Consider the following 27589-nt stretch of genomic DNA (forward strand, 5'->3'; position numbering starts at 1 on the left):
ACAATAACATGCCCGAGAAATGAACAGAGAACCAAGGACTGCTGCCTGAAAGTCCTTACTATGTGGCTCTAATGATCGGCTCTAATCGGGGCCAATGTTCACAAGATTTTAATGTGTCGGTCCTAAATTGACCAATATTACCCATACTGACAGTGAAGGTGAGCCCCTGCCTCACCTCCCTCCCCATTCATCCACCTGCGGATAGATTCCAGAGCCATTTCAAATTGCAATCGCCAATAGCAGGTTGGCTATTGCACCCGCCCACTGCCTGCTGTCAATCAGCAGAGGAGCAGACCTGATAAAAAGTATGCCATTTCCTCTGCATTAAGGTGCCCATACACCTGACGATTATCGTACGATAATCGCAGGTGATCCCGCGATCGTACGATAATTTGCAGGTGTATGGGCAGCGTGCGGCCGGATCTAATCTACGGTCGCACGACTTTCGCCTTACGAGCACACTAGAAAACCCGCCGAAAATCGTACGTTGGTAGCGCGATCGCAAGACGAAAGCGGCAGGGGCTGGTGTGCGCAAGCGCACACTGCCCGCTCCGCATTGCAATCATCGGCAAGCCCTTCCCTCAGCGGGGAGGGCTTGCGATGATCGCAAGTACGATCTGCCTGTCCAAGATGGGCAGGTCGTACGAAATTTTAATCACCTTACAACTATTAAACAACGAAAGTCGTGCAATGGTTGTAAGGTGCATGGGCAGCTTTAGAGGGAGATGATGATGGTGGTGTTACCATCTGAGGAAAGTGATGTAATCATTCTCTCCCAGGAAGTTCTCTGTAGGAATTATTTCCATTCTTTGCCAGGATCTGGTCTTGTATTAGGGTGGTTCTATTCCCACCCATATACTTCCTTGCTTCTGCTTTTTTATTAGCCATGTTACTTGTTTTAAAAAAAGGCAAAGGTCAACAAAAAAGGATAACAGAGGGCAGGACAGGGGGAGGCACACTGTTTTGTGCAATGACGGTTAGTGCCCCTTATGTAAATATGGGAACATTATGACATAAGGGGGAGGTGTGGAAAGCCTATGACCTCTGGGCTGAGCAACCAAAACAGCTGAAACCAGGAGGTCATAGAGAATCCTAGGTCTTGCATAGCAGCTGGGAGACATTTTTAAAAAGCCACAAAGACACATAGGGGTGTACTTAGAAAACAAGATGCAGCGTCATTGCATGTACATTCATTCTATGCGGATGGACTCAAAAACAAAAGCTATTAGCGTATTTTCTTTCCAGATCACATGTAATTTCAGGTAAATACCGTATTAAGGCCACAAGATGGAGCTAAAGAGCAAGTAAACAAATACCTGCACCTAGTGGCGCTGTCATCTGTGTGCCAAGACACATGAATAGAAACACTGATTAACCCTTTGGTGATCAGAGGTAATTGAGTCCTAGTCAAGACAGTTTAGTTTACTTATCAAAACCAGTATAAGTAATAGGTCTAGCTAAATATTTTACTTTGTTTTGTTAAGGTCATATACAGATTTTGTTTGATATACGATTGCTCATTTTTATTATTTTTTTTTAAGCTGACAAATGGGCAAAAAAATGCAAGTTATATCTAACTGTTCTAACTAGGGATGTCGAGATACCAGTGCCGATACTTGGCATTTTCACAAGAACTACCAGGGTTGCAGCTGGGACCTGGCTCTGGCGCTCCACCACTGTCCTGAAATCATTAGCCTGTATTGTTTTAGAAAAACATTGTCGCATGAGAATAAACAAAAATGTATCAGTACTTGTATCTGAAAAAAATGGTATTGGTGCATCACTTTTATATATTTATTTTTAAATCCTACAATAAAACAGAGATGCACAAATCTCAGGAGCTCCGTATGCTCCTTACACATGACAGCTGCCTCCTAACTTTAACATTTTTCTCTAGTCTAGTCTTGGAGCTAGAAAAGTATCTGTACCGAGTACGGTACTTGGTATCTGAACATCCCTAGTTCTAACCTATATGCCACTAACAGCTGCAGCATACTGACTCCTTCTGTCATACAGCCCTTCTCTGTGCCAGGGCACAATGCCATTTGAGTCTACCAGTGCTCGCCTGTTTGCAAACAAGCCATATGATCACTATAATTGGCTCTCATAGTGATCACATGATCAGGAACCATGGCGATTGGTTTCAGATAGGGCAGTAGTCCGGGACAGAGTGGTCACAGAACGAGCAGCTGCTACCCGTTCTGCCAATATATCCTCTTCCTCAAAGCATCATGCTGTGGAACGTGAATGATCAGAATGCGAGCAGGACATGGTTAATGTTAATATGATCTCCCTAAAGAGTTTGTTTTCAGTCAGGTCAGACTCACTGCTGACCAATAGACTTGCAATGAAAGAGGAAGGTGCTACACACCTACTATGCAGTATTAGTTTTAGGAACCAGAGCCTGCATATGTAATGACATTTCCACAAAGTTTATACAGAAACTAAATCATGTCTAAAAATAGAAAAAATAAAACTAGTTTCCCTTTAACCCCTTCGTGACTGACGACGTACAGTGTACGTCGCCAGCATCGGGGCTGTTTAAACAGACTCCCGGTGACTTTTGCCGCCGGGACTCTGTTTAAACTTGTAGAGCCGACTGTCGGCTTTACAACAGAAGCGATCCTGGCGACTTACCTGTCGCCAGATCGCTTCTGCGTCCCGAAGAAGGGGCCGCCCAATTGGGGTTTAATAAGGAGTTGCGCTAATATTGCGCAACATAAAAATTTGCAACTACCACCATTTTATTCTATAGGGTCTTGGCATTCAGAAAATATATAATGTTGGGGGGTTTTAAGTAATTTTCAGGCCTAAAATGTGGAATATAACATGGGTACAAAAAATGAAAAAAAGGCCTCAGTCATGAAGGGGTTAAAATGAACCTTTCAGTAACTTTGCAATTCTGCATGGATACATTTCTGGCATCAGAAACCTCTCAAAGTCTCAATAGAAAATCAAAGTTGAAGGCAGAGCCACTTTTTGCTCACAGTAAGAGTACGTGACGTTTCACTGTTTGAAGTGGCTTAGTCTTGAGTTCTGATGTGCTGGTAAGACTTACGTTTCTGATTCCTGAAGCGGTGCCATCCACTTTCTACTCTGCAGCACTCCAAATTGTTGAGCTTTGGAGTGCACTGTTCTTATCTTCATACATTCCTGGCATGGCACAATATGCAACAAATGTTAAGTTTTTTTTTTAAAAAGGTCTGGCTGCCATAAAAGATCATCAAGTGACTTTGCCTAGCACAAGGTGATGTTAACAATCTGCATTTCCCAAATCTCCTCTCCTCAGCGATCAGACTGCAACAATGTATTTTGTAGCAAGTCACAAGGTGCAGATTTGTGTCATACATTGCAACCAACAACTGCACAGGTGCCAGGATTTACATGCTTGTGTCATCTCTGGGCTTGCATCTCAATCCAGGAAGCAGGCTGTGACCCTGGATGATGCCTGAACAAAGATGGTGCTGTCCTTTGGAAAAAAAAAGCAGATACAAGGCATGTCTCTCTGCCCTGAATGGACAAGGTGACCGTCTTTTTAAGGACTTAATATATTTATTAAGTTTTGAAAAACAATAAGAGAAAATGGATGCTAAGGACTAAACCATTGGCACTGGACTGTACTACATATAATGAATTACCTTCCCTTGTAGATATACATTTGGGTCTTTCTCCACTGTGTGACCTGTAGGCCCCACGTGACTTGGTAAGGTGCCTGAAATGAACAAATTATTATTGTAAATATAAAATGAAACGTCACCACTTTACATGTACAATAAAAGACATGAAGCCTTGCAGAAGTAGAAATCCATATTATAACAACAATGACCCTCACCAGCAGATATTCTGTTCTGGTGATCCTCATAGCCAATATGAAGGTTCTAAAAGAAGAGAAGCAAAGGAGCCAATGAAAGGGAGGTAAACAGTAACACCGTCACCAAATACAGGAAATATGGTTCTATTTACCTACCTGAGCATTCTCTATGAGCAGAGCTGAGCTCAAGCCACTCCCTTCATAGCTTTGGCCACTCCCAGCACTGCGCACGCTGCCCAGACTCCCTTCACTGCCCACACTGTGCCGATCACCAGCTATGGTTTATCCAGAGAAAAAATGAAATAAAAAAACAGTTTGGGAAATGCAATGAAGCATCTAAAGCCAAGAACAAAAATATGACATGCTGCAGCTGTGGTGGCTGCATTCATTTCTTTATTTTCACCCGGTGATACTGCCAGTAACACAATTCCTGTCCTAGGCTGGCAATGCTCCGTAGCTGTACTGTTTATATAGAGGAGCAGCATTGTTACTAGGGATGCACCGATACCAGTATCGGTGCCGATACCGAGTATTTGGGCGAGCACTCGTCCAAATGCTCCGATACCTAGCACGAGTACTTCCTGTATCAGGAAGCCGGGCAGCGCATCATTACACGTTGCCCGGTTTCCTGATCGGCCAGGAAACGGCTCCATGCTCTCTCGTCACTTGTGATGAGAGAGCATGGAGCCGACTTCCCGGCCAATTAGGAAGCCGGGTAGCGTGCAATGACGCGCTGCCCGGCTTCCCGATTGGTCAGGAAGCTAGCAAATCCGGCAGCCGTGTAATGACGCAGCGCCCGGCATTCTGATTGGCCGGGATGCCGGCGTCATGCTCCCTCGTCATCTCATGAATCATAATATTAAGAAAGTGACCATAAAGCATTAGTTTGTATTGCTTTAGAAAAAATGTGACCTGTCCCTTTAAGAAAATGTATCGGTAATTGGTATCTGCGAGTACTTTACTTGATCAAAAGTATCAGTACTCGTACTCGGTCTTAAAAAAGTGGTATCGGTGCATCCCTAATTGTTACCCCAGGTTGTTCCCTAGTTTGGACTACAGAATACCTCCCCTCATCTCTTCAAAACACAAGGGAAGGGGGGACTGTATTCCAGAGAGATGAACTGGGCAGGGCTGATAACACTGCTTGTGATTTTAGTCCTTTTAATAAAAAGTATCGGTAATTGGTATCTGCGAGTACTTGATCAAAAGTATCGGTACTCGGTCTTAAAAAAGAGAACACAGGAAGTTAGAAGATAACTACATTCCTTGCTGGATCAACAGGTAATTTATTTTTTACAATAGTATATTTACCAGACCAAAAGAAAGTTCATAGTTCGGGTTTTACATACACTTTAAGACCACAGCTCAGTGAGGAACTGTTTTCACGCACTCCTACTTACCTCCGGTCAGCTCAGGACTTATGCCAACTCCGGTTACTGTAACGTATTGACAGGGCAAATGCAGTGGTGGCTTTGTCAAACGCTGATGAGAAGGTAAAGTGGCGTTACGGGATAGGGTGGACCCTAAGGAGCAAAAGTTACGTTAATAATTAGAGCAAAGGTTAGAGGAAACGTAGAAACTTCAGGTTATAGATGAAGCAAGACAGTGTTTTAAAAATGAGGCCAAGCTAACAGGCAATCCACCGTGTTGCCTCCAGGGCCAATCTGACGCATCCAGGGCCCATCTGACGCACCCAGGGCCCATCTGACGCACCCAGGGCCCATCTGACGCACCCAGGGCCCATCTGACGCACCCAGGGCCCATCTGACATTTAAGGACTTAATATATTTATTAAGTTTTGAAAAACAATAAGAGAAAATGGATGCTAAGGACTAAACCATTGGCACTGGACTGTACTACATATAATGAATTACCTTCCCTTGTAGATATACATTTGGGTCTTTCTCCACTGTGTGACCTGTAGGCCCCACGTGACTTGGTAAGGTGCCTGAAATGAACAAATTATTATTGTAAATATAAAATGAAACGTCACCACTTTACATGTACAATAAAAGACATGAAGCCTTGCAGAAGTAGAAATCCATATTATAACAACAATGACCCTCACCAGCAGATATTCTGTTCTGGTGATCCTCATAGCCAATATGAAGGTTCTAAAAGAAGAGAAGCAAAGGAGCCAATGAAAGGGAGGTAAACAGTAACACCGTCACCAAATACAGGAAATATGGTTCTATTTACCTACCTGAGCATTCTCTATGAGCAGAGCTGAGCTCAAGCCACTCCCTTCATAGCTTTGGCCACTCCCAGCACTGCGCACGCTGCCCAGACTCCCTTCACTGCCCACACTGTGCCGATCACCAGCTATGGTTTATCCAGAGAAAAAATGAAATAAAAAAACAGTTTGGGAAATGCAATGAAGCATCTAAAGCCAAGAACAAAAATATGACATGCTGCAGCTGTGGTGGCTGCATTCATTTCTTTATTTTCACCCGGTGATACTGCCAGTAACACAATTACTGTCCTAGGCTGGCAATGCTCCGTAGCTGTACTGTTTATATAGAGGAGCAGCATTGTTACTAGGGATGCACCGATACCAGTATCGGTGCCGATACCGAGTATTTGGGCGAGCACTCGTCCAAATGCTCCGATACCTAGCACGAGTACTTCCTGTATCAGGAAGCTAGCAAATCCGGAGTTTCCTGATCGGCCAGGAAACGGCTCCATGCTCTCTCGTCACTTGTGATGAGAGAGCATGGAGCCGACTTCCCGGCCAATTAGGAAGCCGGGTAGCGTGCAATGACGCGCTGCCCGGCTTCCCGATTGGTCAGGAAGCTAGCAAATCCGGCAGCCGTGTAATGACGCAGCGCCCGGCATTCTGATTGGCCGGGATGCCGGCGTCATTCTCCCTCGTCATCTCATGAATCATAATATTAAGAAAGTGACCATAAAGCATTAGTTTGTATTGCTTTAGAAAAAATGTGACCTGTCCCTTTAAGAAAATGTATCGGTAATTGGTATCTGCGAGTACTTTACTTGATCAAAAGTATCAGTACTCGTACTCGGTCTTAAAAAAGTGGTATCGGTGCATCCCTAATTGTTACCCCAGGTTGTTCCCTAGTTTGGACTACAGAATACCTCCCCTCATCTCTTCAAAACACAAGGGAAGGGGGGACTGTATTCCAGAGAGATGAACTGGGCAGGGCTGATAACACTGCTTGTGATTTTAGTCCTTTTAATAAAAAGTATCGGTAATTGGTATCTGCGAGTACTTGATCAAAAGTATCGGTACTCGGTCTTAAAAAAGAGAACACAGGAAGTTAGAAGATAACTACATTCCTTGCTGGATCAACAGGTAATTTATTTTTTACAATAGTATATTTACCAGACCAAAAGAAAGTTCATAGTTCGGGTTTTACATACACTTTAAGACCACAGCTCAGTGAGGAACTGTTTTCACGCACTCCTACTTACCTCCGGTCAGCTCAGGACTTATGCCAACTCCGGTTACTGTAACGTATTGACAGGGCAAATGCAGTGGTGGCTTTGTCAAACGCTGATGAGAAGGTAAAGTGGCGTTACGGGATAGGGTGGACCCTAAGGAGCAAAAGTTACGTTAATAATTAGAGCAAAGGTTAGAGGAAACGTAGAAACTTCAGGTTATAGATGAAGCAAGACAGTGTTTTAAAAATGAGGCCAAGCTAACAGGCAATCCACCGTGTTGCCTCCAGGGCCAATCTGACGCATCCAGGGCCCATCTGACGCACCCAGGGCCCATCTGACGCACCCAGGGCCCATCTGACGCACCCAGGGCCCATCTGACGCACCCAGGGCCCATCTGACGCACCCAGGGCCCATCTGACACATCATGCGAAAACCTTCAGCAGTCTAGTGATGTGGATAGAATGTCAATGTTATCCCCATATTTTTATATTTGCTGGGCTGATAAAAGCATGAAGGCACAAGTAGTTTCCATCTCTCTGGGCTGCAGTTTTTCTGAAATTTCAAGTGCAAATGTTCCTCTTTAAACAACAACTGAATTTTCAAGATTAACCCTTGCAGTGGTGCCACCCCCACACTACAAAGGTTACCCGTTTGTTCTTCTCTAGGGGCCGGAAAAAAGAAGAAATACTCACCTGATCCTCGGTCCTGCAGCAGTGATCCCTCACTTATCTTACCCTCCGCCCTGGCAGTGGTATGTTCCTCGTCGTCTTCACATCTAATAGACCTGTATTAGACCCCGCTCACATATGGGTGTCTCGTGAATGTGTGTCAAATGCACACAAGTGCTCACTTTGATGCGCGTTCAAGGCTTCACCAAACATCCACAGTCCCGGAACTTGCTTTCAATGCCATTACTAGGTAATGGCATCCCAAATACACGACTGAGCAATCACGTTTTTTCCCTGCGCGTTAGAACGCACACAAATGCGTGGTGAAAAAACGTGGAACACAAGTCGCCAAATTTGCAACATGTACTTCTTTCCCACTTTTGGCACAGGATCAATGCTGATGTGCGCAAAACGTGGCAAACAAACGCCGGGAAGGGGGGGGGAGGGGGCATGGGTTCTCGTAGTGACTTTGGATGGCGCCGCACATAACAGCAAAATGTAGAAATGTCACCAGCATACCAGAATCCTTTTAGTATAGCAGAACATTCATTTATTTGAAGTTTCTTATCATATAAACAAGTGCTTTTGGGGTCACAAAGGGTCCCTTCATCAGACCAAGCATTGAGTCATCAGGCTCCTAATGATGTCACGGGTCCTAGGCCATCGGAGCCTGGGAGAGAAGAAGCTGCGCGGACCAGTCTGGCAGTCAGGCAGGACTCAGGATCAGGTGGGTATATCTTTATTTTCGCCCCTAGAGAAAAGTGTGCGTGCGTGTCCCACTGCAAAGGTTAATTTTTTTAAATCCTGGAATTCTCCTTTAAGGAACTGCTTATCTGTACGACAGCTAAATTCATTGCAGTAAAATCTTTCAAGGTCCTCACCGAGCCTTTTACTGATGACCTCTACAATTGCTGGTGGGAAGAAGCCCACCCTATCAGTCCCTTTTTGGGCGTCATGGATATGTCCTTTCCATCGGCCATCTGGATGTTGTTCCAACACCTGTAGAGAAGACAATTGGAAACAGCAGGTTAACAGAGACTTTTCACTAAGTGAGAAGATAATAATGTGACCAAAAAGATACAAAAAATTTGCGATTACCGTTATCATGTCCCCGGCTCGAACATTTAGAGCAGTCGGATCATGGGCATTCCAGAAATCCTTCAGAGCCCGAACTTTGAGAATCCCAGATGCCTCTAAAGTTAGAAGTTGAGAATATTATTGTCAATTTGATTTTTATTTAAGAAGAAACGCACCCAGGGCCCATCTGACGCACCCAGGGCCCATCTGACGCACCCAGGGCCCATCTGACGCACCCAGGGCCCATCTGACACATCATGCGAAAACCTTCAGCAGTCTAGTGATGTGGATAGAATGTCAATGTTATCCCCATATTTTTATATTTGCTGGGCTGATAAAAGCATGAAGGCACAAGTAGTTTCCATCTCTCTGGGCTGCAGTTTTTCTGAAATTTCAAGTGCAAATGTTCCTCTTTAAACAACAACTGAATTTTCAAGATTAACCCTTGCAGTGGTGCCACCCCCACACTACAAAGGTTACCCGTTTGTTCTTCTCTAGGGGCCGGAAAAAAGAAGAAATACTCACCTGATCCTCGGTCCTGCAGCAGTGATCCCTCACTTATCTTACCCTCCGCCCTGGCAGTGGTATGTTCCTCGTCGTCTTCACATCTAATAGACCTGTATTAGACCCCGCTCACATATGGGTGTCTCGTGAATGTGTGTCAAATGCACACAAGTGCTCACTTTGATGCGCGTTCACAAAACATCCACAGTCACGGAACTTGCTTTCAATGCCATTACTAGGTAATGGCATCCCAAATACACGACTGAGCAATCACGTTTTTTCCCTGCGCGTTAGAACGCACACAAATGCGTGGGGAAAAAACGTGGAACACAAGTCGCCAAATTTGCAACATGTACTTCTTTCCCACTTTTGGCACAGGATCAATGCTGATGTGCGCAAAACGTGGCAAACAAACGCCGGGAAGGGGGGGGGAGGGGGCATGGGTTCTCGTAGTGACTTTGGATGGCGCCGCACATAACAGCAAAATGTAGAAATGTCACCAGCATACCAGAATCCTTTTAGTATAGCAGAACATTCATTTATTTGAAGTTTCTTATCATATAAACAAGTGCTTTTGGGGTCACAAAGGGTCCCTTCATCAGACCAAGCATTGAGTCATCAGGCTCCTAATGATGTCACGGGTCCTAGGCCATCGGAGCCTGGGAGAGAAGAAGCTGCGCGGACCAGTCTGGCAGTCAGGCAGGACTCAGGATCAGGTGGGTATATCTTTATTTTCGCCCCTAGAGAAAAGTGTGCGTGCGTGTCCCACTGCAAAGGTTAATTTTTTTAAATCCTGGAATTCTCCTTTAAGGAACTGCTTATCTGTACGACAGCTAAATTCATTGCAGTAAAATCTTTCAAGGTCCTCACCGAGCCTTTTACTGATGACCTCTACAATTGCTGGTGGGAAGAAGCCCACCCTATCAGTCCCTTTTTGGGCGTCATGGATATGTCCTTTCCATCGGCCATCTGGATGTTGTTCCAACACCTGTAGAGAAGACAATTGGAAACAGCAGGTTAACAGAGACTTTTCACTAAGTGAGAAGATAATAATGTGACCAAAAAGATACAAAAAATTTGCGATTACCGTTATCATGTCCCCGGCTCGAACATTTAGAGCAGTCGGATCATGGGCATTCCAGAAATCCTTCAGAGCCCGAACTTTGAGAATCCCAGATGCCTCTAAAGTTAGAAGTTGAGAATATTATTGTCAATTTGATTTTTATTTAAGAAGATTCTGCAAGCATATTTCCACAACCGTCACATACCCACAGTGTATACAAGTACCTCTTAGAAGTTGTTTGATGTCGGTGCTGGCATGGGTCGTAGTGAACTGGTTGACAATATCCAAGGCGGTCTGATTGTATGTGTTGCGAATATTTACATCAACACCGTTCTATGAGAAAAGAACAAAGTGGCTTACTCCTACAGATGTTTACCGTCCCTCCTGCATTCTAATCAGTCGCTGGAATTTCAGCTATTTATCATTTGCTTTTTTACCTCAATTAGCAGCTTCACAACCTCCGTCTTCCCACAAAGAGATGCTTCATGCAAAGCAGTGCCCATTTTTGTCACCTTGTTAATCTCAATACCAGCTTGAAGGAGTAGTCTGTAGAGAAGCCTTCGGTCAGTATAAAGTTCTCAAAAAACTTTATTTCATTACATGCATACAAAACTCTGATCGTGCATCCCCTTGTTGACTGTCGGCACTCATCGGTAATAATTGGTAAATTTAAGACCAATATCAATTATTTAAACATTTGTGAGCATTGCCCATAATAAATTGGTAGATCCAATAATTAATTGACCCCTATTGCTAACCCCTTGTGATAGCAATTAGGTAAAAAGGGGAAAAAATAGTTTAAAACAGTTCAAGTTTACTAAAAATAAGTTTTTTAAAAAATAAAAAAAATTCAACCTCTCACAAAAGGCGCACATATACGAATGCAAACACACATCCGGTATGCTTGCGTGCAAAAATCATTGTTCCACATGTTATGTATGGCTGCACATGCTGAAGAGAAGGCAACAATTCTAGGGTCATCAGTTAACGTTAAACTGATGAGCTGTAAAAACTTTGAAACATTGTCTATGGGCAATTTTGGGTACGGTAGTTTTTTGATGTTTCACAGGAGCATGCAATTTTAAGGCTTTGGTATCTATTTACTCAATGCAACCTCAGCTTTTATATTTGACCAAAAATGTGGGTATTATATTGGGTTTGTGTGCACTAAAATTAATTGAAATGTATTTTTTATTGAAAATTTGGGTTTGCACTATTATCATGTGACATAAGAAAATCGTAACTGCCACCATTTTATTGTACAAGGTCTCCGTTTGCTGCTTAAATGTATTTTAATATGTGCAAAAACAAAAGGGGGGGGCAAAAACTGCGATGTGCAATGTAGATCAGCATGATTATTTGTAGTCTCCATTGGTAGAGCATGTGATAGACTGACAAAACAGGAGAGCAAGAGAGAAGCAAAGAGCACTGCCGCCCTGTAACAGGAAATGCTTGCATAGCGACCTTCCGCAGGTATTCCAATGAAAACAGTCTATTTAAAATACCGATAATTAGTTTTTAAATTGCTCGAACATTTTGAAGCTTATATGAGATTTTATTGATTTGGTTTAAATATACTTTAGACCCCTTTCACATGGAACCCCTCATGATCTGGAAGGGTGTCTGCGGTGCGACATCCGTGTCCGTGCAAATCTTTTCTCCTTTGCAAAAACTGACATTACCAGACTCATGCTAATGTATGGGCAGCCGGATCCAAACGGATGGGCGTCCGTTTACATCCAGTTAACCCCAATCCGGCGAAAAAGATCCCCACAATCCATTTGTTTTCCCGGACCTAGCTGGAGCCGGGGGTAACTGGATGTAAAATGCCACCTATGCGTTTAGATCTGGCTGCCCGCACACTAACATCAGGTCCGCCTGAAAAACTGACCGGAAGACCAGATCTTAAAGCCCGTCTGAAAAGGGCTTTAAAAGGTGCTAATAAACAAAGGCTTCCCCCACCTACCTGATGACCTCTCTGTGACCATTCTTGGCAGCCAAGTGTAAAGGTGTAGTAAAATTGGGATCTGTAGGATCTTTAGTTACCCCTTCCAAAAGAGAGACACACAGATGACTGTTAAGCAGCAGCTGTACCACCTAGTGACAGAAAGAAGACAGAAAAACAATATACGTTGGAAAGAATATATAAAAGCGGGTGCTTAGCTAGAAAAGGTATATATAAAAAAAAGTACACTGCACAGTAAAGAAAACATTTCCGTGTCATGTCTTACCTTTACTCTTCCAAATTCACAAGCCAGGTCTAGAGGGGTTTTCTTGGATTTGTTGACATTGCAAGGATTAGACTGGTGCTGCAAAAGGGTTTCAGACTGGTGGAGATAAAATGAAGCAAGCATGAAACCGTAATGTAAAAAAACTCCTATCTACATGTTATATACTTATGTACGCAATCCCTGGGAGACACATACACGTGGTTGAAATATAGCTTGAACTCGATGGACATGTGTCTTTTTTCAACCTAACTATGGTCTTGACATGAGAATAGAAAATTGTGGTTGATTACAATTTAAAAAATTCAACCCATATAAATGACACAAGGAAAGAAATAGTTTACATCACCATGAGAGATATGATATAGAATCTGTATACATTGGGAGAGATTAGTCTGAAGAAGCGGGAAAAAAGGCAGGGATCTCAGCAGAGCAGTTCAGGCACATGGTTGCAGCACATGTACAGGAATATGGAGGTGAATCCTCAGGGAAATAAGGGTTCTCTTAACCACTTTACTTTGCTGACAACATAACACAGTGGTCTTCCTTAGCAGTGCAAACAGAGAACTCTCCAACCTTAGTGACAGCACCCCGGCACTTTAGAGCCCCAGCATTTCAAACAGCTAGGCCCATAATCGTGTATAAGACCTATAATGCAGTGGAGGCCTGCATACACTGATCAGCCATAATAATATGACCACCCACCTAATACTGAGTAGGTCCCCCTTTTGCTGCCAAAACAGGCCTGACCCATCGAGACATGGACTCAGCTAGACCTCTGAAGATATGCTGTGGTATCTGGCACCAAGCCGTCAGTAGCAGATCCTTTGAGTGGTGAGGTGGGGCCTCCATGGATCGGTCTTGTTTTTCCAGCACATCACACAGACGCTCGAGTGGATTGAGATCTGGAGAAGTTGGAGGCCAAGTCAACACCTCAAACCTGCTGTGTTCCTCAATCCATTCTTGAACCATTTTCACAATGCAGCAGTGCATATCATCTTGCTCTCCATGAAGGGGTGTACTTGGAACAATGCTTAGGTAGGTGGTACGCGTCAAAAGTAACATCCACATGAATAGCAGAACCTAAGGTTTCCCAGCAGAACATTGCCCAAAGCCCTGTTTCTCAACTAGTGGGTCGCAGCCCTGTGTTCAGCGGGTCGTGGCGTGAAGGGTTGTTACCTGTCTGGATGGTTCAGTCTCTCTCCGGGCGGAGGAACTCTGGTGAGGGGCTCCAAGGCAGACGTGGGGGTGTGGAGTTTCCAGTATAGTATTGTCCCTCTGCCTGGTAAGGGTGGTGTAGTTATTCTGGCCCCGGTCTCGTAGTACAGCCACTTCCCCCTTCCCGCCTCTCTCCTCATTTAGCCTCCAGTGCTGGCAGTGGTCAAGTTTGTGTGTTTGCTGCTTCCTCCGGGCCCCTGTACGAGAGGCTGCTGACAGCTGCATTGAGCTCTGCTGAATCTTCTGCCTTCTTCCCCCGAGGCCGGCTGTGGAGTCCAGGGGGGAGTTATTAAGTGAGAGGGGGTGTCATTGTCACTATTAGGGGGCATCAGGCTGTATGCGGGGGTTCTGGGGCATCAGGCTGTATGCGGGGGTTCTGGGGCATATATACATTGTGGAATACTGCACAAGTTGTTTTGTGGAATAAATAATGTTACAGAAATTACATTTTTTCTTGGGTCGCAAATTAATGGTCAACACAAATGTGGGTCCTGAGGTTACACAGGTTGAGATCCACTGGCCCAAAGCATCACACCGCCTGTACCAGCTTCCTTTCTTTCTATTGCTCATCCTGGTGCCATCTCTTCCCCAGGTAAGCGATGCACACACACCCGGCCATTCACATGATGTAGAAGAAAACTTGATTCATCAGACCAAGCCACCTTTTCATACAGTCCTTTTGCTCACATGCCCACTGTACGCTCTTTTGGCAGTGGACAGGGGTCAGCATGAGCACCCATCACAAAATTTGGCCCTTGTCAAAAGTCACTCAAATCCTTACGCTTGCCCATTTTTTCTGCTTCCAACACATCAACATCAGGGACAAAATGTTCACTTGCTGCCTAACATATCTCACCCACTTCCAGGTGCCATTGTAATGCGATAATCAATGTTATTCACTTCACACTTCACCGTCAGTAGTTATAATGTTACGGCGGATCGGTGTATATGCGCCATTTTCCACTACTCTCCCCCTTCACTTTGCGGACAGTCTGACAAATGGTAAATAACAAAAGCATTGTTGCAACAATTGTCTCCATAGTGGCATTTGTATACACAGCATCTGTATTCAATACAGGAGTGCCGTTATAACTGCTTGCGAGTACAACAAAAGGTCACATTTAGACAAGTTCAATCTAACTACCCTATAATTAAAATGTAGTTAGTGTCTCCTCCTATGTGTTTTATGGACAGATTGTCATGTTAAGACCCATGTATGAAACTAAAAGGAAAGTGACGCATCTCTGTCAGCTGTACGTTCCCTGTACATGTAAAAAAAATGACAAGGACATCGGGATGCAGATACTCTTATATTTCACACCGTAAAAGAAAATATTACAGAGAATTCAGACAAATGTTCCCATACACTTGTACTTACCACCTCATAGTGCCCATACTGTGCAGCTAAGTGCAGGGGAATCTGTCCATCATTGGAGGCCGCATTGACACTGGCAGCAGCTCGAAGAAGAAGTCGTACAGGCTCTGGCTGGCCTTGCCATGCTGCATAATGCAAGGGGCGCATGCCTGCATGGATACACATAATGGCGATAACTGGCTGTGAGCCGAATGTCCATTTTGTATCACACTAATCCATATAGTGGTCACATGTCACTATCATTTTTATAGCATTCCTCTATGACAAACTCACCATTGCCATCTTTGATGTCCACAGCCGCCTGTGTGTCCAGCAGTAGAAGGAGGAGTTCAGAGTTCCCACTAAGGGCAGCATGGTGCAGAGCCGAAAACCTGTCAGCATAGAAATCTTAGTCTGCAATCATTTTACATTTCCGTTTCTGCAAATCCCACGCACAAAAATATTTGCAATATCGCGAACATAAGTTGTAGTTGTTAAATCACTTGAAGATATCTAGATGGTACTTTTAAAAATGTATCTACCTTGATTTGCTGCTTTCATTGTATAACAGATCTCCATCCCTATGGCATGACCAGCAGAATAACTCATTAAACAGCAGACTACATGTAAGTATTCTTCTGATTCCCATACAGTTTCGCATTCTGCCTTAAAGCAGAACTCCTGGCAAATCAAATCTCAACCCTTGCGGCGAGGCTACCCCTGCACTGCAGCATTCAAAGATTTTCACCCTTTTCCTGTTCTGGTGACAAGTCATAATGTGACGGACCCCAGGACGAAATCGAGAGAGTGAACCTTCCCAGCTTGCAAACAGACCGCAATTAAGACATGACAGGGGTTCTAACCTCTTACCACTTAAAAAAGTTTTTCCTTTTAGATAAGAATTTAAATCCTCAGCACATTTGCAGAAAGCAGCCCACTAGCTGTATAAAAGGTATATTGTATTGGCATTGTATGGGCATTTTTCTGTCTCGATGCTGCAAGGAATTATTCAGCATGACTTTTCCAAGATGAATTATTAGATCCCATGCACACGGGGATTTCATGTGCGTTCTGGGATTCCTGGATCAAGAACTTATGGATAATTGCGGATAATTACGGCAGGAACAGTGTGCCCAGAAAGATGTGGCCGCTGTGCCCAATCTAGGTGATGACATTGGCCACATCTGACCACATGTAATCATACATAGTATGATTTCCCTGCAGATCAGCAGACATGCTTGTCCTGGGACAGAGAGAGCTTAAGGGATAGTTCACACCAGCCCCAGTGCGTTCCAGCACAATTCGGTGCCGGAACGGAGTGGATAGCATCCTGGCCGACTCCCTGCGTTCTGGGGTGGGAGGGGGCGTGGCAGTGCATTGAAGTCAATGGCACCGCAGCTACGCCCCCCTGCTGCAGTGCAATCGCCCGCACCAGAATGCATGGCACATCAATGCCTGCGATCAGTGCTTGCAGCATTTTTTCTGATTGGACCGGAACGCATGCATTGATGTGCCACGCGTTCCAGTGCGGGTGATCGCTCTGCGGCCACTAGACTTCAATGCACTGCCAAGCCCCCTCCCGCCCCAGAAAGCAGTGAACCGGCTGGGATGTGATCCAGTGCGTTACGGAAGCAAATTGCGTCAGAACGCACTGGGGCTGGTGTAAACTAGCCCTCAATCCTAGAACCAGCATCTCTTCCATTCCACTGGCAGTCATACCATGTAGGATTACACGCAGACAGCCACGGACAGATGCAGCAGCTGTCACCATGTCATTACCTTAAACAGGCACAGCAGCCGCATCTGAACAGAGACACCTGGGATTCCTGCTGTAAGAATCTATAGGTTCTTGCTGTAGGAATCCCCAACCGCACATAAAAGTGCTGTGTGCATGGGGACTAATCATTCCTTTTGGACGAGTCATGTTGAATAATTCTTTGCAACATTGAGCAAGAATTCCCCAACTGCCTGTGTGTATGAGGCCTTATAGTATAACATTCATTGCAACACAGATTCCACAAAATGACTCTCTGGACATGTGCACTCTTCATAGACCGGTTATCTTTAAAGTGTTGACTTACCCATCGCTGTCTTGATAATTGACATTTAACCTTTTGGTTGATCCGAGAAGCTCTGAAAGTAAAAGACAAAACAAGCTGTTTAATATCCTTTACACTTAGAAAACGAGCAAATGAGAGTATGCAATCATGCCATATCATGCGGAGGGGTGTCAAGTCTACAGGCGCCCAGGAATTCCACCCCAATAACTCAGCTTACGTAATCTGGAGGGTACAGCGCAGAGCAGGACCTGCCCCATACGTTATGTGCGTTTTCCGTCTTTGTGGTCCCAGTTTAGAGATCCTATTCTGGGTCTTCACTGTTGTGTCCCTTGTCATTCTCATTAGAACATTCTTCAGATGTGGTATTTATGCATCTCTCCCTCTCTTCATACTGCACAGAAATGGCATTTTTGTTCTGCTTCACATTCCATAAAAATTGTTGGCATTTTGTATACACAGACTGAATTGTATCCGCTGTTTTCAGACAAGAAAGAGGGTCTCTAGTCAGCCTCTGCGTGCTTGTGGCTGGTCAGAAACAGGGAGGTATGTACGGCACTGACCGCTTAAAGCAGAACTCTGGGAAACATTATTATATTAACCCTTGCAGTGGGGCTACACCCATTCTTCAAGGGTTAAGTGCTCATTTTGGTCTAGGTACAAACATTAAAAAAAAAAAGTTATACTCACCCGAACCACGCAGCCGGCTGGCTGTCACAGTGCTCCAGCCTCTCCCCTTCTACGCTGCAGTGACGTCCTCGCATCCTATACACTGAGTATTAGACATGATGAGGTGTGGATCCTTAGGACCCATTCACGTATGGGCCTCGCAGTGTTCCTGTGCGTTTGTGTTCATTGGCTTCCCGCACTTGTTGCACGTCCACATTGATCTCCATTGGGTTCCTGGAGGCATGCCAAACGCGGAAAGTAGTACATGTCACAAATTCAGTGACATGCGTTCTTTCTCCCCACATGTTCTCACGCACATGCAAGAAAAAGAAAAACATTTACTGGGCCGCATTTGGGGTGGCATTACGAAGTGCGTTCCACCTTTGTGCACGTATTGTGAAGACATGTGGAAGCACACACTTGTGTGCGCTAATTTGACATGCGTTCATGATATGCCCAAGTGTGAACGTGGCCTTAGACCACTGCAGCGGAGGGCCTAAGAGCCAGCTGGCTCCCAGTATTGGCTGAGTATAACTTTTTTGAGTTGGGCACCTAGATGAAAACATGCACTTAACCCTTGCAGTGCGGGAGGAGTCCCACTGTGAGGGTTAAGAAAAGTCTGACCAGGAGTACTTCTTCAAAGCGGTTAAAAAAGCAGTATTAAACTCGACACTTTTTTTCCAATAATGAATCCAGATCAAGCAGATGACTCCTACTCTCTTTGCTCTGCTTCTCTGAACTTCCTCTTCAGTGCAAGATCACAAGGGACAGCACAGTCTCCAGCATTCGTCCAGCTAGTAAGCTTTGAGAAGGGAGCAGGACGTAGGAGCAAGGGGGAGGGAAGTGGCTTGCCTTGCTGTGCCTGTGACACACTCCGCTTACTAGAACACAGCAGGGTGGCTCCATAGGACCCCACAAGGGAATGGAGCCACCCTGAAACAGGATATCAAAACCAGTGCTCAGGGGAGTAGATGATTCTGCTAGAAGCTAAAACTTTTAGGCCTCGTTCACACTAGATTCTGGCCAGAAGGCACTGCCTCGCATTGCGGCCGGCTCACTTTTTAGTGGGGCAGGAGGGTGCGTGGCGGGCCATTGAAGTGAATGGCACCGTATCCACGACCTCCGGCCGCAATGCGATCGGCCGCACGGGATCGCAAGGCACATTATGCCTGCGGTCCGGTCCGATCCAATCAAAATGCTGCAAGCACTATCTTGTTTATACCGGACCGCAGGCACAATGTGCCTTGCGATCCGTTGGGGCTGATCACATTGTGGCTGGATTCACTTCAATGGACCGCCACGCCCCCTACTGCCCCAAAAAAAAGTGAGCTGGCCGCAATGCGAGGCAGTGCGTTCTGGCCAGAATCGGGCCGGAACGCACTGCCTCTTCTGTGAACGAGGCCTTAAACATCAAGCAGCAACATCCATTGTAAGGGATTTAATCCGCATTTGAAATAGCTTAAAAACCATTTGAAGTTAAAAGTGACACTAAACTCAGAAGCGAAATCTTAAAATGCATCCAAGTACCTTAACTATTATCAAAAATGTATCTTGTGTATCACTCGGCTGTAGATCCTCAAATCATCTCTGAATTGGTGCCGACACTGTCCTTCCTTCTGGAAGGTGACTACTTTTGTTCCCCATGGTCCCTGTGCGTGTTGTAATGTAGTCACCTCTCCAAACTCACTCCTGTGATGGACTACAATCCCAATACAAAGTAAACTAAACATGAGATTGTAGTCCATCACAGGAGTGAGTTTGGAGCGGTGACTACATTACAACACGCACAGGGACCATGGGGAACAAAAGTAGTCACCCTCCAGTAGGAAGGACAGTGTCAGCACCAATGAGACTGCAGCAGCCATGATAAACACTTCAAGACTAGAAGTACAGATATGTCATATGGTCCTGAAATGGTTAAAAACGAATTCAGGAGCCAAAATATTGTTCTGTTTGCTTTTCCTCCTTTTTTTCTCAGTCAGTTTTAGTCTGTAAAAGGGTGTCACACAACTGTCTGCAGGGCTGGGACAGGAAAGGGGTCATGTAACCGTCCTGAAGGATTTGTCATCACACCAGTTTTCCACTTCTACGGCAGGATATTATCTCAGAGCTGTAGATTCGCTAGAACAATTGAACATGCAGGGGGCTCTTTCCCCCCACACCCACAACCTTCAACTGATTAGGTGGATTTTCCCAGAATTCAAGTCTCTTGCACCCAAACGAACAGGATAAGCAGTGACAAGCCTCCATAGAACGGCAGAGTTTTAGGATTTAAAAGCAAACAGAACAATGTTTTGGCTCCTTGGTTCCTTTTTTCCAAAAAAAGACCGTAATAAAAATAAACTGCCGACACCGAGCAGAATGACCTCATGTAGAATGTCTTAGATGCTGGCTGACAGCTAAAGCCACAGACTGAGGTTTGGTCAGGAGAAAAATGCACAATATTCCATCTCTGCTCAGTTAAAAGTGAATTTTGAGGAAGGAAAAATCATACCAATCAACTATAGTCAGTGGCCCCAAGTTCTGAAAATATGTTCTACAACAGAGGCAGGCAAACTCAGGCCCTCCAGCTGTAGTGCAACTACAAATCCCATGAGGCATTGCAAGATTCTCAGAGCCACAGGCATGACTCCCAGAGACAGATGCATCATGGGATTTGTAGTTACCCCACAGCTGGAGGGCCGGGGTTTACACACTCCTGTTCTACACTATACATTATTGTAAATAACGTCCATCTCCATCCAAATGACAGAGTAAGAAAGGATTTGAATTTCTGTTAGGCCTTTAGAGGTATTTTGTTCACAAGAGGGAGATTTCCCCTCACTCCTATTAGGGCCACAAAGTTTATGAAGTGGCCCCATAGAATTGTAACCCCCCTGCGCCCCCTATTAGTCCCCTTCAGGCCCTGTTCAAACATTGAAACTCAAACCTACAAAATGCTGAACACAAGGAAGCTCAATGTTTTCTATGTCCCCTGTTCACATATGAGCGTTCTGTCGCTTTTACCAAAACCCTGTAGCTTGAAAAAGTTAATGAGCTTCATTTCAGGCAGATTTGTACATTCCAATGGAAACGCCTTAAAAAGTGTGTCACAAGCATTTTTGGGAGCATTTTTGCATGACGTCACAGATGGCCTTTCATTTGGCCAAAAAACTCTCAAAAAAGCCTGAAAAAATCCAACATCTAAGTGTGATCAGGGCCTGACTTGTAACAGCTTCTGGAGCAGGGTTTGGCAAACTCCGTCCGTCCGGCTGTGGTGCATCTACAAGTCCCATGAGACATTGCAAGTCTGTGGACAGCCACAGGCATGACTCCCTGAGGGTTCGTACCATAGAGCAGTGCGTTCCGGTCAAAACCGGACCGGAACACACTGGCAGCATTGCGGCCGGCACACTGCAGGCAAAATGTCCCTTGCGATCCCGTGTGGGCGATCGCATTGCGGCCGCAGGGCGTGGCTACAGTGCCATTCACTTCAAATGGTCCGCCACACCCCCTCCAGCCCGGCAGTGCGTTCCGGTCCGATTCTGACCAGAACGCACTGCCCTATGGTGTGAACGAACCCTGAGGCAGAGGCATGATAGTATTTGCAGTTTCACCACAGCTGGAGGGATGCAGTTTGCCCACCCGTTATAGAGCTTTGCTTACTCAGTTTCTGGTTTCCCCACAGCTGTTACTACGCAGGAACACCTGCAGTCTGCTGTTGCTGGGAAGATTTGACACAACTGACACACCTGATTCGCAGCTGATGTTGTGGCGGGAAATTAAACGTCCAATCAATAGATGGGCTCACCTTCACTTATCTTTTGTCAGAGGTTCTGTCAGTATCGATCTTCTCTAAGGCCGGGTTCACACCCGGGCGTTTTTCAGCGCTGATTGAAGCGCTGAAAAATGCTCAAACAGTGAAATCATACCGCCAGTGAAACGCGCGTTTCACTGAACGGAAAAACGTGCTAAAAAAGCAAAAAGAAAACGAGCAGAAAAAACGTGCCTATGCTATGCCCAGGTGTGAATCCAGCCTAAGACAAGTCGCCCCGCCCTTTGTCCCAGCGTACCTTTTTTTGGGGGGGTATCGTCGCCCACATATGAGGGTAGACAGTGTTTATCATTCTGTTTGGACCGGTGTTTTACAATCATGGCTTGCGTCTTTATGACTGAGCTATTTGTGTTTTGAACATTAAAAGGAGAACTACGAGGTGAGTGATTTCCACTCAGCTTAATAGTTAGAGCCGACCTGTGACAAAGAAGCTGTCACAAGCTGGCTTTATTGATTGGGAAGTGAGCAGAAACATGCAGCCGATCCGCTCACTTCCCGATCATCTCCCTGCAGTGAACGGTGACCGTCCCCGCAGGGATTCCCCCCCTCCCCTCTCCGATCTTCCAGCGCTGAGTGGAGGAACGAACAGGGAAACTCTAGATAGGCAGAGCCTGCTGTCACTCACACAGCTGGGTGGATCCAGACAGTATTGTCGGAATCCGTCCCGGCTGCGGCGCTCTCAGTATATCGCAGGCAATAGCCCGCTATATACTGAGCTTTGGGTCACAGGAGGAGGTTAGTATATGTCCTCCCATGACCCTAAAGAGAACTATGGGGAAAAACACTTACCCCTTAGTTCTCTTAACTCCTGAGTTTAGTGTCACTTTAGGGATCTACATTCTGTGAATCGCTAATCTCCCATGTAATGGAGATGAACAAAGGCAGACACGTTTGAGACAGTGGAGCAGTGAGTGTAGTCACCCAGGCGTAGGAAGTGTTTTTCTCAGAATTATCAAGTTAAAATAAAGGAAAAACAGCCCGAAAAAAGAACTATTGCAGCTATCAATAGTTCTCTGTTAATTTATTTAAAAATTGAGTTTAATCGGAAATCTTCACCGAGTGTTCTAGTTTGTTAAAATGTGTGTGTGTGTGTGTGTGTGTGTGTACACATACATACATATATACACACACACACGCCAGTTGCGTTGTGCTCAGTGATCCATCATGGAACCGGCATGCAGGACTAGGAATTAAGTGCAATATTTAATTTGACAGATGCAGGGCCAATGAAGCAGAAAATAGGGCACGCAGCGTCCAACTTCCTTCAGTTCCTTTCAGATCTCCCAGTTTAGAAGTTGGACTTGTCATATTAAGCTTTGTCCTCAATTCCCTGCTGGTGTACTGCAGAATTCTGCACCATTTTTAATCTGATATTTGTATTTGGTCCGTGCACAGGATGTTGGTGCACATCCCACATCTCCTGTCTCTACATGTCTGCCCTTTGACTTGAAGTACGAAGCGGTATGTTGAAGGATATTCAGCTCTAGGTAACACAATCGGCTCCCGACTGTTCTCAGCCTATTGTTTGTATTGGAGGTTTGTCATTGGATAGTAGAGCAGCTCTGTGCATGTGGTCAGAGACTGGCCCCGTTCCCACTGCGCGATATGCAAATCGCGCGTTTGTCGCGCGATTTGCATATTGCGCGACATTGCGAGATTTGCCGCGCGATGTCGCGTTCAGGCTTGCATTGAGCAAGCTTGAATCGCGGCTAAATCCGCTCAAAAAAGCGGATTTATTACCGCGGCAAATTACCGCGCGATATCGCGGGAATTACCGCGCGATAAATCGCTCAATGTGAACGGGGTCTAACAGACGTACTAGCTTCCTCAAGGTTTGCACTTCTACAGATACACCAGAGAGCCATAACTAGACATCCCAACTCTCCCAGACATTCCAGGAGTCTGCAATAAGATGGCGGCTCCCCGACGCCCGGGAGAAAAACATTTTATCCCGGAATGGTTTACACTGCTCTTTCTAGCTGAGTAAACCTTTCCGGGATCCCCACTATCTGCTTTTATTTGTCTTAAATTTTGACAGCAGCTGCCGTCAGAGTGAAAAAAAAAGACAGCATGAGAATGAATCGCTAGATTGCTATTGGCTATTTCAATGTGCAATAACCAATATCAGGCTGGCTTTTGCACCCACCCACTGCTGCTGTCAATCAGCAGAGGTGGACCTGAAGAAGTATGGTTTTTATTTTATTCTGATGGCAGCATCTGTCAGAATACAAAAAAAAAAGCAGCCGATAGCAGGGGAAGCATTAGCTCCTCTGCCATTATTTCAGGGAGGTGCCCTCTCCCCCATCCCCCCGCCTCCTCCAATGACAGTCTTGGTAAAGACCCCTTGTGGTTGCTGGGCTCACCTTTGCCCTCTGTGAACCTGGGCCGGTTGCAGGGGGCATTGAGATGGCAAGCAAGAGGCGATATGGGAACAGTAGTTCACTGAACTGCTGTAAGCTAAATGAACCCAGAAGTGCCCAGCTTTGAGCATTTCCAAGTTGTCAAGTCCTGGCTGCTGCACCATGTATGCGGCTGGTTGGGGCTTAACTTCTTGTATATTTGTTTTGGAAAATAAATGTGGACATAAAAAGTACATTAGAGACACACCCATCCAGAGGTTGACAGGCAAAAACCTGTCCCAGAAGCAGCCCTGCCGGTGGGGTTGGTGATCTTGGGCACAGGCCATAGGATGCAGTATTCATCTTCTGAGGCTAGGCAGGTATTTATTTATAGATAGTAATGTAATACAAGACTGACTTATACCCGACTTGTGTTTTTAGGCAACAGTACAGTTACCTTTTCAGACAACGGATTTTTTGTTTTAGGCGGAAGTTGTTCCATCTCATGTAATCAAAGCGGTTCGTTGGCTTAGAGCACAATGGTGTTTTTACTGTTCCATTTTTAAAAGGTGACTGGTGTAATCTCTAGCCCGACGGTCACGGCAAAGTCCCGGCCCGATGCGTCTCTATTGAGCTACCAGCAAAGGTTTAGTCTGAAGAGTTTCTCCTGTGAAGTGAAGGGTATGGTATGCCCTGTTGGTTATTACAGGAAAGCTTTGGGGAAATCTTTGTACGGGGATTGGAGCATTTATACAGTGAAATGAGTTTATTTAGCCACACCCCCTATTTACAATTCACCATACCCACTTTTAGTTGTGGCGCACTTCGTGCACATGGGACTCCTTGATCCCGGTAAGCGTCTCCCAAGGTTGATGCCTCTGATGTTACTAGGATTTTTTTTCTTTTTAGGACCTGTTTTATAGGAGAGGTACGCCCAGAATCTGTTATATGTAAAATGAAACCAGACCATAAATACGGTAGTGGAAAGCGGTGCTATACTATTCTACTTACATCAACTGTTGGTACGTGTCCACCATGGTTGTCAATTTTTCCTCTTCCTGCAGGATGTTACCCCCCAACTGAAGCTTGCCCAGCCCCCCGGGTTCCACAGAATGTGCCACCAAGCAAGAGATAGAGCGCAGCAGTAAGCACATGAAGCCCCCCCCCCATTTTTTCCAATACAGGAACGTGTTCTCCTAGGAATGGAATTCAGCACCTGTGCCCAGACTATGGACATTGAAGGTATTACACATTCTTAGCAAGCAGTAAAAGGGCCGGCCGCAATGCGATCGCCCGCACGGGATCGCAAGGCACATTGTGTCTGCAGTGCGGTCCGGTGCGATCAAAATGCTGCAAGCAGTAATGCGATGGTACGTTCTGGCCAAAATCAGGCCGGAACGCACTGCATATGGTGTGAACTAACCCTAAAACAAGCTGTCCCTGACCTCACTAGCTGCTTGTACTGTGAAGTATTCAACCTCAAAGATCATGAAACGCCAAAATAAAGATTCTAAATTTGGGTTTCAGTCGAATTTTTACAGTTCACAAAACGCCTGTGTCTACATTAGGGGGCCGACAGGCTGAAAATCTTCTGCTCTCCATAGAAAATGGCTGAGATTTCAATGCCGTTAACTTTGAAAATTAATTTCTTCACAATACCTATAACTACAGTGATGGATGGGGGATTGTTTTAAAGTTCTTTTACTGCTGGTTCTGAAGATGTAGATGCTTAAGTACGCTTAGTCTGGACACAGGTTCACTTTAAGAGGATTACATGTAATGTAAAGCGGGTTTTGACTTTGATTTGTGCAAAGTAAAAAAAACAAATGCGAGATATTCGTACTCTATAGAAATTAACAATTTTCCATGTGTCAGCAGATAACGCTGCTTAAAAATCAAGTTATACACCGGGGGCTTCACATTCCTTTTAAGCTCATTAGTTCAAATCCCATTTTATCTAAACCTTCTAAAAATGTTATTCATCCAGAGTTCCAGACTGTAAGGAGTTTTAATGGTCTAATGTTGCGTATTTTAGGAAATCATTCAGCAGCAGCAGAGGATATAGAACATTTCCTATGTTCCCGGAGTAGAAAGCCACAGTAAAAACATGGCTGACTAGCTTCTGATCAGTTTTTGCATGAATTCACAAGGTAAGGATAACTACTGAAATTGATCTAATGAGTTCCCCCATCCAACAGAATATTTATAATTGTGGAAATGGAAACATCTCGGAAGTAAGAAATTCAAACTAATTTAATCTAAAGATGAGTAATTACCACTGAAAATACATAAAATGTCCAAATTTACTAAACATAGCATGATACTGAATGTAGAGCTCCATGCAGGGCCGGATTTACTCTCTCTGCTGCCCCAAGGCCAGGTTCCTCAATGTGCCCCCCTACCCGCCAAATCCCCCCACATGGAGAATGGCAGACATGCAGGCTGCATACAAGTGATCTCGGCGACATCGCCGGGATCGCTTATACAAAAACAAGTCGCGGCTTCCCCGCTGTACATTTAGCTTTGCTTGTCCAAAGCAGGGCTAAATGTAGAAAACAACTACCCGCCTGTCCCAAGCATCGGGAGATAGGAATTCCACACCTCTGCTGCCCCTCTACTCCCTGCTGCCCCAAGGCCGGGCTATGTTGGCCTTGCGGGAAATCCGGCCCTGCCTTCATGGTCATGATGTGGTGCTTAGAACATGTTATGGAGCATATTTTAAAAAGTTGTAGAAATTGGTTACTTAGCAAAATGGATGTTTGCTTTGAAAACGGAATGTTCGCTGAAGTAAACAGGAGTGAAGATGCGTTCATCTTAACCAATCATATTAGAAAAGTGTGTAATCACACTACATACAAAAGTGCACAAAGGTGCTCTGGCCCTCAAAGAGGAAGGGCCTCAAATCCCTGGACCCTTCGAGGAAAGGGCCTTGAATCTCTGAACCTCGGAGACACAAGGCTCTTGACAGGGGTTCGATACCCTGGTCCACCTCAGGAGGACCCCAATCCTAAAGACCAGGTCCACAAGGTATTTGGTGAGGGAAGATCTTGCAAGGCAAATACATTTGTCCAATTTAACCCTTTAAACCATACCACCCCCTACGTTTGTACGAAAAATCCCATCGGAACGTTTAAAAGGAGAACTATGGGGTTAAGGCCTTTCCCCATAGTTCTCCTTAGGGTAACGGGAGGACACAAACTAGCGTCCTCCCGTCACCCTAGGCTCAGTATACCGCGGGCTGCTGCTCGCGGTATACTGAGACGCCGCAGCTGAAGCGGATCCCGACAATTGTGCCGGGATCCACCCAGCTGCGTGAGTGACAGCTGGCTCTGTCCATCTAGATGCAGAGCCAGCTGTACCCGCCCCCCCACCCCCCCTGTCCGAT

The 27589-nt window shown here is 45.3% G+C and overlaps 1 protein-coding gene across 1 annotated transcript in view; it reads right to left on the reverse strand.

The window, feature by feature from the left end:
* Positions 1-27589, reverse strand: part of CASKIN2 (CASK interacting protein 2) — a 53763-nt gene that overhangs the window by 8153 nt on the left and 18021 nt on the right. The window contains exons 2-14 of the mRNA XM_018561548.1: positions 17407-17458; positions 15620-15717; positions 15350-15495; positions 12757-12852; positions 12492-12622; positions 10963-11071; positions 10750-10858; positions 10550-10644; positions 10333-10450; positions 7244-7366; positions 6015-6133; positions 5880-5925; positions 5686-5759 (exon numbers count right to left, since the gene is read on the reverse strand). Of these exons, the coding sequence (XP_018417050.1) occupies positions 5686-5759; positions 5880-5925; positions 6015-6133; positions 7244-7366; positions 10333-10450; positions 10550-10644; positions 10750-10858; positions 10963-11071; positions 12492-12622; positions 12757-12852; positions 15350-15495; positions 15620-15717; positions 17407-17458 (1316 nt within the window). The remainder of the gene's footprint in view (positions 1-5685; positions 5760-5879; positions 5926-6014; positions 6134-7243; positions 7367-10332; positions 10451-10549; positions 10645-10749; positions 10859-10962; positions 11072-12491; positions 12623-12756; positions 12853-15349; positions 15496-15619; positions 15718-17406; positions 17459-27589) is intronic.

This window comes from Nanorana parkeri, unplaced genomic scaffold (assembly GCF_000935625.1).
Source record: "Nanorana parkeri isolate BGI_ZX_2015 unplaced genomic scaffold, ASM93562v1 scaffold529, whole genome shotgun sequence".
In the NCBI taxonomy this organism is placed as follows: Eukaryota; Metazoa; Chordata; class Amphibia; order Anura; family Dicroglossidae; genus Nanorana; species Nanorana parkeri.